Genomic DNA, 18,305 nt, shown 5'->3' with positions numbered 1-18,305 from the left:
CCGTTTTATGAATTTTATATTTGTTTATTACAGAATCAACGCAGCTACGTAGCAGATATTATTCCGCTGTTGCGCATCGGGGTCGGTGAGTGATAAACATATTTATTGAGGTAATTTGATAACCGACTAGACTTTACTAGTTGAAGTAGTAATGACGTGAGATCCAATATATGTATTTATTTATAAAGTAATGTATTTATAGTTATAAAATAGAAGATTTCTTTCTAATTAATCATCTAGGTAATTATTTTGGAATCAATTATTAGTTTCACATATCACTTGAAAATAATTTTGAAATAACATATTATATGAAAAATAATTTAATAATTTGCAAAATACAAAGAGATACTTTTATCAGTTCTAATTGTGTAATAAATTTATTATCCCTTTTGGATCTTACGTCATTCTATTATAAATTTTTCATCTCTATAAGCATGCTGTGCATGCTTTTAAGATAATTAATTTATGATCACGAATCACGATGTTCTTTCGAAGTGTTACGATGCGGTAGATATTAATGCATTAATATGCATATATAACGGGAGCTATTTATTCGATTTTAATTAATATTACACTAGTATAAACTGAATTCCGTTTTATTTATAATTAATTATAACTAATTTAATATTATACCAATTATTAGAACTTTGTCAATGCAAATAATTAATTATGACCACAAATATGGTTAATTTTATATAATCAACAACTGCAGTTACATAAACCGCGATGTTAAAAGGATGATTATTAAAAATTCATCGTGTAAATAATTATCTTTATTAGCAATAAACGAAGAATGTATCTCTCGTGATATAATATATGATCACTGGTTAAATACTTAATTTTTCATTTCTTTCTGAAACGAGATCTTTGTCCGTCTTTTCTGCTCGCGAGCGACCGATTATATATTTGAACGTATTACGTTTGCGGTTGCCAGCAGATTTTGCTGAGACAAACAGAGTACGTGATAGTATCTACTTATCTAGATTCAAAATCCCGAGGATAATTATCTCAAACAATTATACTGAAATATTAATATGTCATAAAAGAGTTTCTCGTTTCATAGTTTCTTAAGTGATAAAGCGGCTTCCTTTGCGCGCTTAACGATCTTGTAGAGTTGCGGAGAAGTTTAACTGCTCTTCTCAGCATTATAAGTTGTTTCCTAGTTGGAGAACTCGATCGGATAGGAGAACTTTATTGATTGCGAAACGGTGCTCAAGTTTTCCCCAAACGTGAACGAGATGACATCAAACTGCATCTGCGAATCGTTCAATCGCGATCGATCGCTTGGTATTCCGCGTCGAGGTGCGATGACCTACTCTCGAAAAATTTTAAAATTCATTAAAAATTCGCATTGGTTTATACCCTTTTCGATGGGTCTACAATGTTCAAAGGACGAGGGTGTGAAGGAGAGACATGGTATAAAAATAAAAAGAGAGAGAGAGAGAGAGAGAGAGAGAGAGAGAGAGAGAGAGAGAGAGAGAGAGAACAAACGTAGAATTGACGTATGGATCCATACGTGAAGGTTTATTAGGACAGTAACGATGATTGCATTACATTTTCGTAACTTATGCGTGAGACGATTGGGCAAGAGCCTCAAAACAGAATAAGAAAATACATCCGCTGCTTTCAGCGGATACCGAAGTCGGTGCCCCGATCAATGGCCGGGCCTTTGTTCCGGGGCACGACTGCGATGCTTTCGGATAGTTTTAACCGCAGGACAAAGTTTGGAGCGCCCCAGGCGCAACTCGGATAACTCGACTCGTAGGTCCCAGTAATAGACGGTACGAAAGGATAAAAGTTACGTTTCTAGGACTCAGGAACGCACGCCGCTAAGCCGCCCTTGAACTTTCTGCCTGATTACGGGGCGTTCCAGCAATCCAGCAGTACATTGCTATCGGATTTCTGACACGATTTGCTCATCAGTTTCTCTTTAGGCGTAAATACGAAAATTAGCGATAGAAGAGATACACGATACTGTCCATAGGTTCGTGAACATATATACAATTGTATATATATGTAACGATATAATATATATATAACGCGCGATACTTTAACAAAGAATCTTCAACTTTTTAAGTACTTTTTAGAAGGCTGCACTGTGTGTAAAGTTTCGCTCTTATCATTGTGACACATTAACGTTGAAATAACAACAGATATTTCTTTCGTTGATAATTTTCTCTATCGTTTGAATAATTACCACGTTTCCAAACTCATGGACAGTGGTATATCTTATAAAAAAAAATTGTCGTAAATCCGTCGTTGCATTTATACGCATGTATTACAATAAATTAACTCTCAATCAATCAATTGATTACAAACATCAGTTTCATATGTGCAAATTAATGCAAATTTACACGTATCATAAAATTAATCATATAATTAGATTATTTATACGTATATATATGCATTACAGTAAATTAATAAATTAATCAATCGATCAGTTGATCGCAAGTCATAAAATGAATGCCATTGTTTGGACGATGTATCGGGGGTGGATTGGTAACAGAGAATTTATACTTTCTCCGACTGTCAAAGCAGCGACCTACCGCTTTTCGTATTGGCTCTCTCGATTCGTGAATCACTAGTACGGTTTAAGACAGTATGGCTGTGTATAGTGACAGCGGTTGAAACGGGTCGAATGTAACAATATTTACATGGCGATAGTTACATGTAAGCATTTAATAGTGCCAATTAAATATTGAATTTGCTAATAGTGTTACCCTCCTCTTTACCTTTTTCTTATTTTCCGTTAACGTGGAAACAACAGAAAACGAAAATGATCTCCAGTTATACATCACACACGCAGTCTCTCTTGTTTCTCGCACGCGACACGCAAACGTACATACAATAAGTCACATCATATGAGCATATACTCTCTTGCAAAAATCAATCAGAAACTTTTAGGAAAAATGTTTACCAACACATATTATAAACCTATTTAAAATTATAAAAAATATTATAAATCTATTTAAAAAGTACTCGACGTACGATAGAGTCTAACGTACACAATGACAGTATTGCTACCTAGTTATGTATCTATAGATACACAATTTGATATCGAGTTCATAGAAGTCCATTCTGATTCCTCACACTTTGTATTATCTTCCATGCTGATTTTCCACACGTACGAGGACATGCTCGGTCGAGATCGAAATCATGCTTTTCGACATGATTTTGTGCAAATACGAATCAGGTATACTAACCCACGCTCGACGTGCGGACAATTGTTAGAACACGACACTATATGGTTGTCATAATCGCTGTAGTAAGCTCGAGGGCCGAAACATCGGGCCTATAAATTTCACTAACTTGTTCTTTTCGAAATCATTTTTTTGAGAAAGTGGAGGATCTTTACGTTATATATATTGACGCAGCGCGAGTGCATTCAACCGAATCTACAATGAGCCGAGTTCTCTCGTTTCCTATTCCTCAAGTTTTGTATAGCCGTCACATAAATAATTCTATAACAGACTGCACTCTCTGACGGGCACTATATTTACTCGTATCTCTATGACGAAGCATCATCAACATCAACAATCTTCAAAACGGATATTATATTCGTTTCGATGTATGTACGCGAAAACGCATGAAATTAATTTTAAAGCAAACTGATATCTGTTTCGTTAATTTTTTGAGAACATAATGGTGCACATATATTCCAGTTGTATACTCGAACGAATTTGTCCTACAAGAGCTATATCAAGTTATAAGTATGAGAGTTAAATCCGTCTCTCTCTCTCTCTCTCTCTCTCTCTCTCTCTCTCTCTCTCTTTCCTTTCTCTTTCTCTTGTACATATGAATAACGAAAACAAAGTAATCTAATAAGATTTCGTTATTAAAAAGAACTCGGTTTTCAAAGGATTATGTTACTTTAATATATGCGTATAAAGAAAAATTATTTACAATATATAAACAGAAACTTTCTAGTGTCTGTTATCTTTTTTATATCAGCTGATGAATTAGGAATTAGTTTTGTAAATAGTTTTTGTAAAAAATTAATGATGAATTCCATAAATATCATCGAATATATCAATTAAATCGCCATTAAAATTAATAAACATACTTTTAATCATTAAAATCTAATAGGGCTAACAATTTTATTTTGTAGTTACTTTAAATGTCTTTAATACATATTTAATTCATGATTTAATTGCTCTAATCTAAAATAATATTAAAGAAATAGACAAATTGTACAGATAAAGAATGCTTATTAATTTTTCTCTCGATAAAAAATTGTTTCTTAATTTGTCAAAACATTAGTTCTTAGTAGAGTCCCTCTAATAAGAGTCGCGACACGTAGCAGCAACTTTTAATTGGTTCGCATTTTCGACAAAAGCACGAGAAACAGAGAGAAAGAGAAAGCGTTATGAATGTATATCACTTGTATATCGCTTTCTCTTTCTCTCTTATTTTGCCGAAACTCAAGATGTCGCGACTCTTATTAGAGGGACTCTAGTTCTTAGTAAAAGCTCTGCTTTAACGAAAAACTCGGTAATAATAACAGCGTATATATACATCGTATTAATATTGTAAACTATTCAACTTTAAAGTGATAACAATTTAATTAATGTTAAATATTAATAACGATTCCGACAGAAAATTAGACTAAAATATAGACATATTTTACCGTATTCAACTCTTGCTCATGTAATTATACCGTTTTAATGAGAAAATTAGTTTCACTAAGGCGATTGGTTTGAATGCGATCGATTCTTTGCATCATACGGATAAAATACAAATTGGAAAGTTACCCGTGAGATCGAATTGTGTAATATTGATGCAGTCCACAAGCTCAAAAAATGTTTCCAAAATATCCCTCTTTAATCATCACTAGCCCGTAAATTCGGTCGATCATGCACGTATTGCTCATTATTGAAACATTCATCGCCGAAATCGCTCAATCGAACGCGCATTTTAAGAATTCGGCAATCGGTAATCGCTCTCATATATACCATTAAACGTGTCAATTACGTATTCTCACTAGATTTGAAATCCGAAATTTCGGATTATTATTTGCAATTTTCCTGTTAGTTACGCTTGCTCATTGAAACAGGCTTCTTCACAATAAATATTTAACTCTACGCTTTCTAAGTTTCCATGATGCGATCGGCGATCAATGGTATCTCCAGGACCTAATTATCGATTACGAATGTTCGCTATCGCGAATAATCAGACTTGTTTTCGTCTCTAATAAACTAAGAAAGAACGGGAACATCACAGTCGTATAGAGGATGTATAGTAAAAGTCCGTCCGTATTTGCGAAGGCGAATTTTTTCTACGGTATGTATGACTTTCGAGCAATATACGGACAGACAGTTGCGATGACTTAAGAGATTCGTTCCCCGCGAGAGGAGAAAAACATTATCCATTGAACGAGTAAAATCAGGTTTAAATAATCGTATGATAAATGATTTTCTTTAAAGCCGGATCTAAACAAGGTGAACGAGCGCCAACAAACACGAACGAACAATTTGTTTCGATAAGTACAAACGGCGTCGCGAGTTGTTCATTTCTGTTTGTTTTCGCATGTTCGTTCGGTCAGGACCTGGCTTAATAGAGCACGCGCTTAACTTAACTATTTTCCCAGTATCGAGAGAAAGATTGAGAATTAAAGTGCTTCGCAGCTGCGGACTTCCATTCAACTTTTAACTCGTAATTAAAGTTAAATTGTAACGATAAACAGAGAAAATGCATTTGCTTAAATCGAAATAGCGGCAAAACGAGTCGTAATGTTTTTTGCGCAATCACCCTTGTACTTCTTCGAAAGTAAGAATTCTTCTCGAAAAAGTTAATTGTCGACGGTAACTTATTCACGTAGGCTACTATCGGCAATTTAGTCACGCAGCCAATTAATCCCACTTCTCCTGTTTACGGTAACGAGGCTGCGACGAGTTCTCGACGAATGACATCGTCCGCACGGTCGTTTCTCTTGCACGCTGTTTAGACGTAAAAGTATTTTACCGCTGATGCTTTCTCCTCGAAATAGTCAACGTGACGCGGACGAATGGGATAGAATGAGAAAGGGTGCGTGGACAAATTTAAAACTTCGTGTCCCGGTCGGATAATAGACTTGAGTAACACACTCCCTCCCGACGAATTTGTCAACGAGGTCGTCACTTTCTTCGGTGAGCTGAGCTATTGGTGATTCTGGATGGCTCTCGATCTTAAAGTTGCGGTTCGTTGTAAATTGAGCCAGGACTCGTCCGCGTGGCCGCAGTGATGGCCTTTTCTTAGTGCGAGCCTCTGCCGCCAATGTAAAGACAGTTCGTGAAGAGCAGGAACAGCAGCAGCAACGGTAGAGATGAAGGCGCGATACCTTTAATAAAAAGGAAAAACGATTTACAAAACAATTACTTTGACTTGTGCGCTCGATAATATAGCTTTTCCGATAATATATTAACTCCTCTTTTTTTTCTTTTTTCTTTTTTCGCAGTTGATCTCGCGGAGTGAGTCGCGCGCGGTGCTATCGATTTGCGTTCTGGCCTGCATATGGAGCACATGGAACCACGCGCGTGATGGCTCATGTTAACGATGACATAAATAGTAATATACATATCGCACGTTTTGTTCGCGTTTACTTCTCGTGGACGGAGCGGAAAAAATGCAGCGTGGAGAGCCGTCGTGACGTAATAAAAACGCCGTAACATTTTTGCAACAATACGTTATGTGTACAATGCAATCCTTATGACCAATATAATGAAATGCGCAAAATTATTTTCCGGTAAAATCTTTAAAAATGAAAAAGATCTCAAGATTCTGTAGCTCAATCGTCATATGTGAAACAACGTTAAAATGTATTTCTTTATTTTTCTTCGGAAACGCGTTCCGAGAGCTTTCTCATTGTCCGCCCTTCCATTCACAACCTTCGTATTTATCATTTATCAAATTCGACGATGACGATCGTTTACAAACTGATAACGAATCTTATTACGCCAGTTTGTTCATTATATATGCAATCTCACGTTGGTTCCCGCGGACAAATATTGCAAAGTCGACGATACAATCTATAGAATATTGAAACGGCTGCTACACAATCTCGCCCCTTGCGGATGGCGAAAGTGGGGTGCGACATTATCGTTGATTGCCTATAAATACGCGTCTCATATCCGACCAAGTCCTATTTGCAATTTGCAATTTGTTTCGCAATAACAGTGGGCAATTTTAGTTGATCGAAACCGCCGTGACACGAAAATAATTCATATTACTTGGTTTCGTTAGATCATCAGTTTCTCAAACATCGCATAATATGCAAAATTTAATTTTGCATAATAAATAGTGTTCGCAGTGCAAGATGAGAAGCAGATAAGAAGCAAGTCGAATCATATTATTACCTAAAATTCTTTTACGGACTCGATGTAGAACTCTTTTCTTTTAAAGATGATGCATTGGGAGATAACACAGTTTCAAAGAAGAATTATTAGCGGAATCGATGAATAACATCCGATTGATCGGATCAGTGGAAAACGACGCGGCATGTATCACACGATTCATATACGTTTCGATCGTACAATCCCGCCGAGTTTGCACATTTTTCTGTTCTGCAATTGTTACCGCTCCAGAACGGCATTTAAACGGCGACCGAATGCTCGAAGATGTATTTCGAGCTATTAAGCCCAGCGGCACCGGCTACTCCAACCATTGCACGGGCGTGCAACAATGCACCAAGTTGTAACAAAAGTTTCACGAATCCGAGGTATTCGACCCCGTTTGCCAACGCGAAACGAGTGAATAACGGGCTTCTCTCCGCGCAATTCGATTTGACGGAACGGGCTAAAGAGTACACCGCCTTAATTCATTCTGCCTGCGCGCTACCTTTTCCAGGCCGCTTCTATCCATTTACGTTGCTGCGCGCGTGACTTTTCGCCTCCTCGAGAGAACGAGAATGCGAATGAACGGATCTCCGTGCAATTCAGAATAGATCCCTTCTACAGGGTTTTTACCGGTTTCTCTTGTCGGGCTTTCCTTTATGTTACAAAAGACTCAATTATTTTCCAGAATATCCGTTCGTGTTTTTTAGAACGTGTATAATGGCAAGAAGGAAAAATCAAGAGAAATAACTGTCATAGAAATTGCCAACAAGATATTTAAATACCCGGAACACATAATGACGTAGTAGAATGTACAAGTCAGAACTGTTAAGAGAAACGAGACACTCGGTTTGGTTGAGTGTTTTCAGAGACCATATTAATTATATATGCAGAGCTCGTCACATTTCAAAAATTATATTAAGTCTAGAATTCAGTTAAATTCAAATATGTTGTACTTTTAGTAGCTGTAATACTGCAGGCAAATCTTTTCTATTTTAAAGATTTCTTTCTCTCGAGAGCTTTGAAAGAGAAGAGATTTCTTTCTCTTCGAGATTCTATGTGTCGTATCTTCCAGAAAAAATCTTTATTCATCTGTTATTTTAACTATCTTTTTAGCTGCTTGATACTTTTTTATCTTAATTAAATATTGAATAAGAACATTTTTAAATTTACATAATAATGGAAATATGGGAAACTGCAATTTCTTTTGTATATAAATATACGGAAATATAACAAGCACTTCACTACGTATATATCGTGATATATCTACCGCAGTTAGGTAACTCTACACACCACGGCTCACATTTTTCCATTTCCAATATCCATCGTAAATAATTGTATCATCGAAAGCGAGCGAAATGTATGAACTTGGACTTTTTAAAAATTCGCATAGATATGAACTTACGCGTTGCGAAATAAATGCAATACTCTTGGAATTGGTGCCGTATTGCAATTTTTTAATTTTAACGATGTGCATCGCGTTTTCCATGTCCATATTATTGAGTGTTAGATAATAAACAGTAGATATACATATATTTGCTAAATGTAAATAATATAACAACGAGGTAGCAGCAAGGAAAATTTTGCATGTACCAGGAAGATTTTCTTGACAAGGCGCATTTCCTGGTATACCTTATCAGTCTCTTGAGATGATGGTGTTACGACTGCTTTAAAAAATCAGAAGCTACCTATGCAGAAAACGGTAAAGCAACGCCGTGATATAATTAATTAACTAATTTCACGAAAGCCTCACCATGCCGTGCCGATCCGTTGCTCGCAGGTATCTTCATCGTGTAATTTTCTTCCTCGTCCACGAACACGTAACTGGCATTAAAGCCCGTGGCGTCGAGACGATCGTTACTCTTGAACGTAACACGGAAAAACTTTCTGTCGCTGTAAACGTCGAATTCTTTCAGCTGACCACAGTGCCTCGGATACTTTCGGTCTCTGATCATATAGTTGGAGAATTCAACGTAATCGCTGGCTGACACAGCTTCGCACCTGAAAAATTCCGCGTTAACGATTGAATTTTTACTTTGTAGACGAAAAAAACATTATCGATGATTTATTTCATTAATCATCCACAAAAACTCGATAACAACGATAAGAACGCAATATTACAATTAATATATTGCATATAACTTTGTAAGGTACATAAAATTTGTATAATACTGATTGTAACTTTTGGTCACTCTCTCGCGCACTTCTTGTACTCTCTGTGTTAAGATATATCAAGCAAAATAAATATATCGATTCTCAATGGATTTAGTTTGGGTAGTTAAACGACTCACTCTTAATTTCTCCTGCAAGCTTTGATAGTTCGGAAACTTTGCTGGACGTGCATTTCATTAAGGAAGTAATTTATATCTATCATATTCATTATCTCTTACCTGTCAGCGAAATTTAGTTTCCGCTTTTTATATTCATGTAAAAATCAAAATTTCAAATGGAGTACACGTATCAAACTGTATATATTTGAAGATACAAAGACATCAAGATTATGGATTATTAAGCATTTGAATTGGTATCCGATAAGCTATTCAACTTCTACGCAAGTCTACATTCTTCCTTCAAGACACGCCTTATGACATATGCAATACATTGATATATATATATGCCCGATGAAAAATGGAGCAGCAAAAAGCTCCAACATCTACCTCTGGATGGAATATCGATAAAATTCGGATGACTCTTCTTAACAGTCTTCCTCGACTATCCCACAGTAATAAATTGCGTTTATAATTCTAAATTCCTTCGCCATCAGTATTTCCATAAATAATTCAATTTCAGCCTATTATTCATATCATAATGCAAGTGTTATTTAAGTGCAGTAGAGTTACACGAGAAATATTGGCAAGATTTAATCTTTTACTTAATAATAATAATTTAACGTTGTTCAACAATATTAATATCCTCGTTAATATCTTAATAAGACGTCGCGTTGCGCTTAAGGAGAATGGAAAGCTATCATTGTTATATCTTTTATCATACAAAATGCATATTGAGTATAGCATAATAATATTCGATTACCATCTCATCGAGTATAATTAAGGGCGACCGGAGTAGTGTTGCCTGGCAGATAAATAGACGCGATAAGTAAGATTTACGCTGCCATTCGGTTGTTGCGCAGCGACACATCCGCGGCGAGACAAACAATAGCGTGCGAGCGCGCGCAAAAATAAGAGAAAGAGAGGAAGGAAGTGAGAAAAAATGAGAGAGAGCCCACGCTAGTTGGTCCGGTGACACAAGTGGCAATTCGGGTGATAGATCATCATTTTCCGGCACGTTTTCTTGAGCGCGAGCGTAACCAAAAGCGTCTCGAGAACTGTTTACCGATGGTCAGATTTATGGCCGAGTATGCATCTTTTTCCTGTGCTCATCCTCGCCGCGTCTTGCCTCGCATTGCATCGCATCGCGTCGGGCCGTGCCGTGACGACGTTGGTGAAATGCATTTACGGGTAAAGCACCGAAGGCGCACTTCGTCCAATCGAACTCTCGTTTCGTTGCACGGGGACTGGTGATATTTACGATTACCGTTTTCCGAAGTAGCATCAGGGGAAAATCTTCCCACGAGCGACTGGCACAGCTGGTTGATGCATGCGGCCGCGATAAATAGCGTGGCGAGAGACATTGCACGGCCGATGTTGATCGATGTCGAATTATCAATTTATAAAGCGAGTCGCGTCACCGACCGACCGAAAGCGACAACACAAATTTTGCCAGCGAATTCTGCTCTCTGCTCCGATGTTCTTTCGTCACGATACACGTTGTGGCGCCCGGCCGCCGGCCGTGGCGCCGTGTGCGACAAACGAGCGTACGCCGCGTTGTTATAAAATTCGACAGAAATTGGCGAAACATGATTAATTAGCGGCTTCCGGTAATGAACGTAGCGTTACGTTGCCGCCGGAATATTGATGGTCCTGCGATTTAATACGGCCCAATTAGGAGCAGCTATCGTATGACCCCGGCACCCCAATCCTCCCTCCGTTTCCCTCTCGCCATCGGTCGTTTCTCGACCAGCACCCTTCCAGCACTAAGTATTTCTCTTTATCTTTCGTGCGTATGTAGTAGTGTGTGTGGCTCTATCCCTTTTTATACATCCGTCTATCACATTTCGGCTTTCAATGTGCGCGGGGATTTGCGTCACATCGTTATATTATTTTCTAGAAATTACGGCATGTTATATTTCTTGTTACATGATAATGGGTAATGTGCTCGTTAATAATAGTATGCGGCGTGGTTGACACGTGATTGCCTCCGTTTCTCGAGTATTAGTCGCGGAATCTTCTCATCAGGGCTTCCTTCATGTTTCAATAAGTAGCTGCGAGAACTTGGATGTAGTTTGATACAACGAGCTATCTTAACTCCCGCAAGGTCCAGAATTGAACCACTATCGATTCGTCTTCGGAAAGATTCTAATTTGCTTAAAGGCCGCGTTGTGTCTATTGAGTCTCAGATGCGATAGACGAGAGTCTACATAGATAGATAGAGAGAGTGTGGTATAAACGAGTTTCCCGATTATACAGTTAAATGATTTATATGATTGCATATAAATAATAATTATATTGGATATAAATGCATCGTCTGGTTTTTTCGGTATTAAGGGAACCCCAGGCAATCAACTCGATTCATTATCGAGATATCTGAAGTGTAAACCAGTAAACATTTCACTATAGACATTAACCGCGATATTTTTATCGGTTGGTACCGAATTGTCATTATCTCCTTTTATCTTCTTTTCCCATGTGAATATCGCATTATTATTCGCGTTAATTAATTTTCCTTTCTCATTATTATATTTGTATACGGCATGTATATCGTTCGTCAGTGACGTTGATCGCCGACAATTAAAATACTCGCAATTTTCGATGCCGATTATTTAAATTTGGTCGGACTACCTGCTTCTATCGCATTTTCAAAATCTCTCGAAAAAGCAGCGCGAAAGGATTTGTTCATTCAACTTACGGTAACACTCCCTCGACGTCGAAGAAGTGGAAATGAAGGTGAACCTTCTCGTTAGATTGACCATAGAAGAAGTAGTAGCATTCCGTGCTACGAGGGTACAGGCCGGGGTAATTTGGCGACGCGAACGTACCGTTCCGGGTCTCGTTGCTGTTGAAAACAAAGGCACACGGATACTGCCCCTCTTGCCGACCTGTCGTTATACCGAAGTCTGAAACAGTAAAGCAGCATTCGTAAGTGCGCTGAAACGCTTGAACGGATCGATATTCGATATTCGTGCGAGTAGTGGAATGACTCGAAAGCATTTCTTTCTCGTAGTTTGACGATTTCTCTCTTTCAACTATTCCTTGGTCGTTCGAACGTTATAAGATTATTATTAATTATTACCGTGTTTATATCATCAGATAGGGAGAGAGAGAGAGAAAGAGAGAGGAAAAATTGATTCAATTTATGCGGTATTTCATTGCAACAGCGCGAAGAAGGGTACGAATTTCTCACTGTTTTTTCGTTATTACGAACATTTATTATCCACGCACTTCATTATTACAGGGGCGTTTATAATCCTCTGAGCGGCTTAATAAATATTGACATATACTAATGGCTGGCTGCGCAACGTAATACAAATCATTGGCGGTACAATCGTGACAGTGTAATACGCCCGAGAAATATGAATAATATCGAAGTAATTACTAATATATTATTAATCGACAGCTTCAATGTAGGCAGCGTCGAAATCGAATATTGAAGTGCGAGTTTCGGTTCGCTCGCGCGTGTAAAGCCTCCCCCGCGATATCCCCGTATAATTACCCCGGTGTAAAGCCTGTTCCCATGCTAGATTGCTTGCAAGCAAGGCGGTTTGGTGACAACGGTGTCTGAAAATAGGGTGTCCTGCATACGTGTTGCCGTACGCGCTAGCGCGATGGTTTTCGTGGTCAGTTTCGATCGTATATTCGCCGGGCTATATCATCGATCGCGAATATACGGGAGTATCGGTCAGCAAGATTTTTATTCCCAACTCATTTTTCGTTCGGCGGAATGAAATCGATTCTCCTCAGTTTTATGTATACGTCGTTTGTCGTAGCGATAAAAAATTGTCGCACATCCCATTGCTCGCGCGAGCGCACAACTTGATTTTTCAAATTCTGCCAAATTGCGTAAAGAACCGAGCTTATGCTTTCAATCGATCGGATTTTGCCGGAAAAGAATTGGCAGACACCAGGATCAATCATAATTGCCCTATAATTCAAGCGAAAAATAACTACGTGCAGGTCCATCCAATATAACATCCGACATACGAACTGCCATACTGCTATACTGAATTGCATTTAATTCCACTTTTTTACGCCACAAAAAATTACTTTATCTTACACTTTTTTTTTCACGCGCGTCAGTACTATTCGATATAATTGAATTTATTCTGGGCCGATCCCCCGCGATGAGCAAATCGAGTGGCACCTCGGACCGGCGCGCGGCGCGGCGGGACGTAAAATAATTAAATAACTCCTTGCAAACATTCCAAGCGTCCGTCGTTGACGCGACTTGGAGGCACCTCTTTCTTCCTCGATCTTGTCGACCGATTAAAATTTCTCGACAGAAGCGGCCGAAACCTCATTACGGACGACTCAATTAACTTCGATCGCGACGGACGCCCCAGAGCGACGGCTGGCTATGGAGAGCGGATGGTTCAGGAAAGATCGGCGTTTCCTTCCACCGGGAAACTTCCCGGAAAGTGATTTCCATCCTTCACCGCATTCTCTTGTTGAAAAATATCCGTTTCAACGACAATGCCGTCGGCGGGCTCTTCACCGAGCGACCGAGCACGCAGAATATTTACGGCGGGGAGGCGGAAGAGCGAAGAGATCCCGAGGAGGGAGGAGAGAGTATGTTAATTACGGGATTGGCCCCGTTGTCACACAGGCCCCGTTTCAAACGACTCGCGGTGGTCGCAGTTACCGTGGAACTCCTCTCGTGAGTTCCTAAAGTGCGGTACACCGCGCTGCGAGAGCACGGCCAAGTTTCCTCCGGGCTGTAAACATCGAGTAATAAGCTTTCGCGAGACTTTTGCGCTTAGTTAGCCGCATTTGTTATGGTCACCGTGTACGCGGTTTGTCTGCTCCCTCGCTCTCTATATACGGCCAGCTTGTCAGAGGAAGAAGAAGAAGAAGAAGAAGAAAGAAAAAAGAAGAATACAACGGGTCGTCCTCCGCGGAAAAAAGTGTGAAAATGTTGAAATGAAAGCCTTGCGAGTACATACATAGCTGAGAGGTCAGCTTGGCAACTATCTCGCCTAGTCATTACCTTTCCCTTTTAATGCACCTTGCGATCATATTGTCCTTTTCATCGTCGCTAGCGTTGTCAGCCCATGCAAACTCCAACCGCAAGACCGTCTACTTCATATTCATAAGAAATAATATTAAAATTCACACATTCCTAACCCAGAAATTGCGAATAATGCATAGAAATTGGAACTCAATTCGAATGAAACCGGAATTTTTAGACTTTGGAGAAATTGATGTATAAATATATATTTTTCTGAATATTTACATTCAAATAAATTTTGTGATAAAAATGCTCCGAAGAGATGGCAGAATTGTGTTCAAACACGGTGCTGCTTGTTACTACCTGTAATTTTTCAATACCACATAGAACAAATGTAATAATCTACAGCCGTTTCATATCGCGTTCCTCCACGCCTGCAATCGGAGCAAACGTTTCACGTTTCATGTTTCAAACGTGTTTGATGTACATAAAAAAAAATCCTGTAAATCCTTTTTATTTATGGGATATATACCACAAAATTGTAAAATTTTGTATTGTAAAAAATGTCGTGTAAAAAAAGGATGACAAAGTTTCTGTTTTGTTTACAATGCATGACAATATTAATTCGCGAAAGCATTAAGCTTCTATTTAAAACGTGCGACTAATGCAGAAGTGCGTAAAACTATCATTGATAGACCAAACACGTTGTCAATGCTCTCCCAAAATTATTGTATAGTTTTGCAATTACTTAGATTACATGCCAGAATTACTCTCTATATGGAGACCGAATATGGTATATCGCAAGAATCGTTCCAATATCGAATCTTTCTCCGTCTGTATTCGGAGAGCCGTGTGCGTATCAAACCAACGTTAAACATGTATACACAGTTCGCAATATTTTCGCAGAAGGAATTACTCGGCAGCAATTAATGTTCCGACGCGTTCGTCGCGCCGTGATTTTTATTGTTACGAGGTCGTAAAGAGACGTTCCTTGTGACGGCAGCGCGCCATACAGATATCGTGAAAGCGTTTAGCATCCGACATAATGCTACTCTACGAGCTAAACTCAGGAGCGCTCTGGATATGTGCGCCCGCGTACGTTGTCCCGAATACTTCCGGTTTCTCGTGGCGCGCTAACGTATCTCGGAAAACAACGGTTGGTTGCTCTTTCTCTTTTCCGCGTACCATTCGCCATATAACGTTTCCGCGACTCTCTTCCTCTCTATCTCTCTTGTCTTTCTTCCGTGTCCCGTTTTCGTATCCCTCGTAACTATAAGTAATACCTCGATTTACGTACCGCGACACAATGGCAACGCTACTCGCAGCGTGGTATTCGCAAAGATCTTAATCAGGCGAGCGTGATACGAGAGTGTATGATACTCAACGTAGACCGAATGTTTGCCAGGCGAATTAAGGATGGAATTATAAGTGCCGCATCGTTGTATCCGTGGTACAGCAAGTCGCGACGTCGATCTAAGCGATTAGGGTGGTTTCCCATACCGCAGGACGGAAATTAATTAATTTCGCTTTTGTTTGACGAGAGAGAAATAGAAAAATGAAAATTGTGCAGATATCTCTCAAATTATGAGTTTGTTGAAAGGCGAATTATAGATAATTCATGAGAAAATATTATATCCCGGTGGAATTGGAAGATGCATCGAAAATGCACCGTATACCGCTAGCAACGTCGTGCATTAGCCGGTCTCGATTAAGGGAGCTTAATAGAATTTTCCACTGAAATTATGATGGACACATTGGACACGTTTATTAAAATTCGATAAAACTACATTAAACGCCTTTCACCAATCGTGACAAATAACAAAAGCAAATGTCGCCTTTATGAACGTTTTGCACAATCGCGTAACGATTTATCATTCGTATACTTGTACAACGCATCGCGACGTTCCACACTTGCAATCTCAATCTAATCAACAACTTATATGGATAAAAAGTGACAAGATCAGGAAGTTTCGGACGCGACACAATTCCGCTGATTCATTGAGAATGAAATGCTCTGCGCGTGTAATTAGCAGTGGGACAAACAGATCGCAACATCCGTGTCATGCGCTATGGCCGGCACGGTATACCTGCTTTTAATAGAATTTACCGACTCTGATTGGGTATAGTGCAAATATTTGTGAATTATATGTTCCACACTAACGCAATGCGGAATAATCGAGAGTATCGCTAAATCAGCTGCTTATTACCGATGTGGCTACTGATTACGGTTGAAATTATCATTCACTATTACGATACGGCGCGCGGCGCGGCATTGTGTCAGATATACGCGTTAGATATTCGCCGAAATACATTCACCGCATTTTGTGTGGAAATGCGAAAATTAATATTCTAATAGACGTTTCCGTCGTGAAAATTGGAATGGTGAGTTAATTACATGTATACACTTTCTGAACATATTGTGTGCGAAATGTCACACGTGATAAAGCCCATTAAGTTGCACGATATTCACCATCGTAGCGTATATTCTATCCGCGCAATCAATGGAAGTGACTGATGCGTGCGCTCTATGCATGTAATTCCTTAATGCGGCGGGTCGCGTTTCTGGTTGTCGCACAATTTGTCTCCCGTAGGGATCGTCCGTTGAATTTCGACGTCAGAATCGGATATTTATGACACGGTCACGCTTCGCTTTATGACATTTCCCGATAGCTCGCGACGGGTAACGCGCGGTTAAGGGCATCGCCGGATAACGCGTGTTACGTTCGATCGGACATGCCCCCGATCCGATATTCATTTGCGGCGGGGCGCGGCGCGGCGTCTGAAACAGCACGTCGCAGAGCGTGTGGATATCGAACGTTGAAATACGTGACGCACCTCTAAATTCAAAAATGATGATTATTGGAATTATTTCACTATCCTAGAATTCTGCTTTAAGTTTTTCGAAATTAAATAAAATTGCATTAATTTTCTTTTTGCGCGAGTCTTCACCATCGAATGATTAAATTTGCATCTGAATGTTCATAATTTCCATTCCGACCGCTATTGAGAAAGGAGCGTACCTGTTTTGTACATCGACTTTATTACACGGATAGCGTATACTCGAGCTAAGAAAGGACCCGAAGAAAGTTGCGCAACAATTACTCACTTGTTAAGCGTACCTCTAATAAGCAAGAAGCTTGATTTACTGGGTGCCCCGAGCATCGTGCATTTTTTCTCGTTTGCAGATTTCTTGGGAAATTTGGAGTTCATTTCTCATTGTCTACTTTTATAACTTTGAGAGAATTTTCAATATTGGACGTCTCGATAACTAAATTCTATATTAAAATTTTAACAAAAGTATAAATTGATTGATTAAACAATAAAGAAAATAATTCGTCAAAGAGACACTCTATAGAAGAAAAGTATTTAACTAAAGTCAGAGAAGTAGCAAATGAAAATAGCAAGACATAATAGTAATACATCTGTCTTAATTAATTCTGTATTAAAAAAGATAATTTATTAGATTCTCATATAAAGCTGTGATAATAAATGTTTTTTTTCATCGTTGCAACGCTGTTTTTCAGCTGATATTCGCGAATATTCGCGAAAGTACCTAAATTTGTTTTCAACCGAGCAAGAGAAGCGTTCAACGAGACATTTTAATATATTATAATTTAATCGATCAGTTATTCATCCGCGATGCGAACTTTGTCAGATATGTGAGTCGCGTAACTGCAACGCGCCGCGGCCGTTCAAATTATGAATTGGCTGATTTTATTTCGATGATTACCGACAACGTGCCAGAAAATATAAACCGCCCCGTGGGATTGAGTGCAT

The 18,305-nt window shown here is 38.9% G+C and overlaps 2 protein-coding genes across 4 annotated transcripts in view; one reads left to right on the top strand and one right to left on the bottom strand.

Annotated features, from left to right (window-relative positions):
* Window positions 1–18,305, top strand: part of M (zona pellucida domain-containing protein miniature) — a 267,575-nt gene that overhangs the window by 1,704 nt on the left and 247,566 nt on the right. The window contains exon 5 of the mRNA XM_077410715.1: window positions 34–85. The gene's annotated coding sequence lies outside the window, so the exon portion shown is untranslated. The remainder of the gene's footprint in view (window positions 1–33; window positions 86–18,305) is intronic.
* Window positions 1,504–18,305, bottom strand: part of Sol1 (CUB domain-containing protein Sol1) — a 232,044-nt gene continuing 215,242 nt past the window's right edge. For all 3 annotated transcript variants that reach the window (XM_077410713.1, XM_077410711.1, XM_077410712.1), the window contains exons 11-13: window positions 12,273–12,480; window positions 9,061–9,308; window positions 1,504–6,316 (exon numbers count right to left, since the gene is read on the bottom strand). In XM_077410713.1, coding sequence (XP_077266839.1) covers window positions 6,231–6,316; window positions 9,061–9,308; window positions 12,273–12,480 — 542 coding nt within the window. In that variant the 3' untranslated portion in view covers window positions 1,504–6,230. The remainder of the gene's footprint in view (window positions 6,317–9,060; window positions 9,309–12,272; window positions 12,481–18,305) is intronic.

The sequence above is a fragment of the Temnothorax americanus genome, unplaced genomic scaffold (genome assembly GCF_048541705.1).
Source record: "Temnothorax americanus isolate GAGA-0224 unplaced genomic scaffold, ASM4854170v1 Scaffold29, whole genome shotgun sequence".
NCBI classification, from domain to species: domain Eukaryota; kingdom Metazoa; phylum Arthropoda; class Insecta; order Hymenoptera; family Formicidae; genus Temnothorax; species Temnothorax americanus.
Note: the sequence above shows the minus strand (reverse complement) of the source record. Positions and strands in the feature narration are given on the sequence as shown.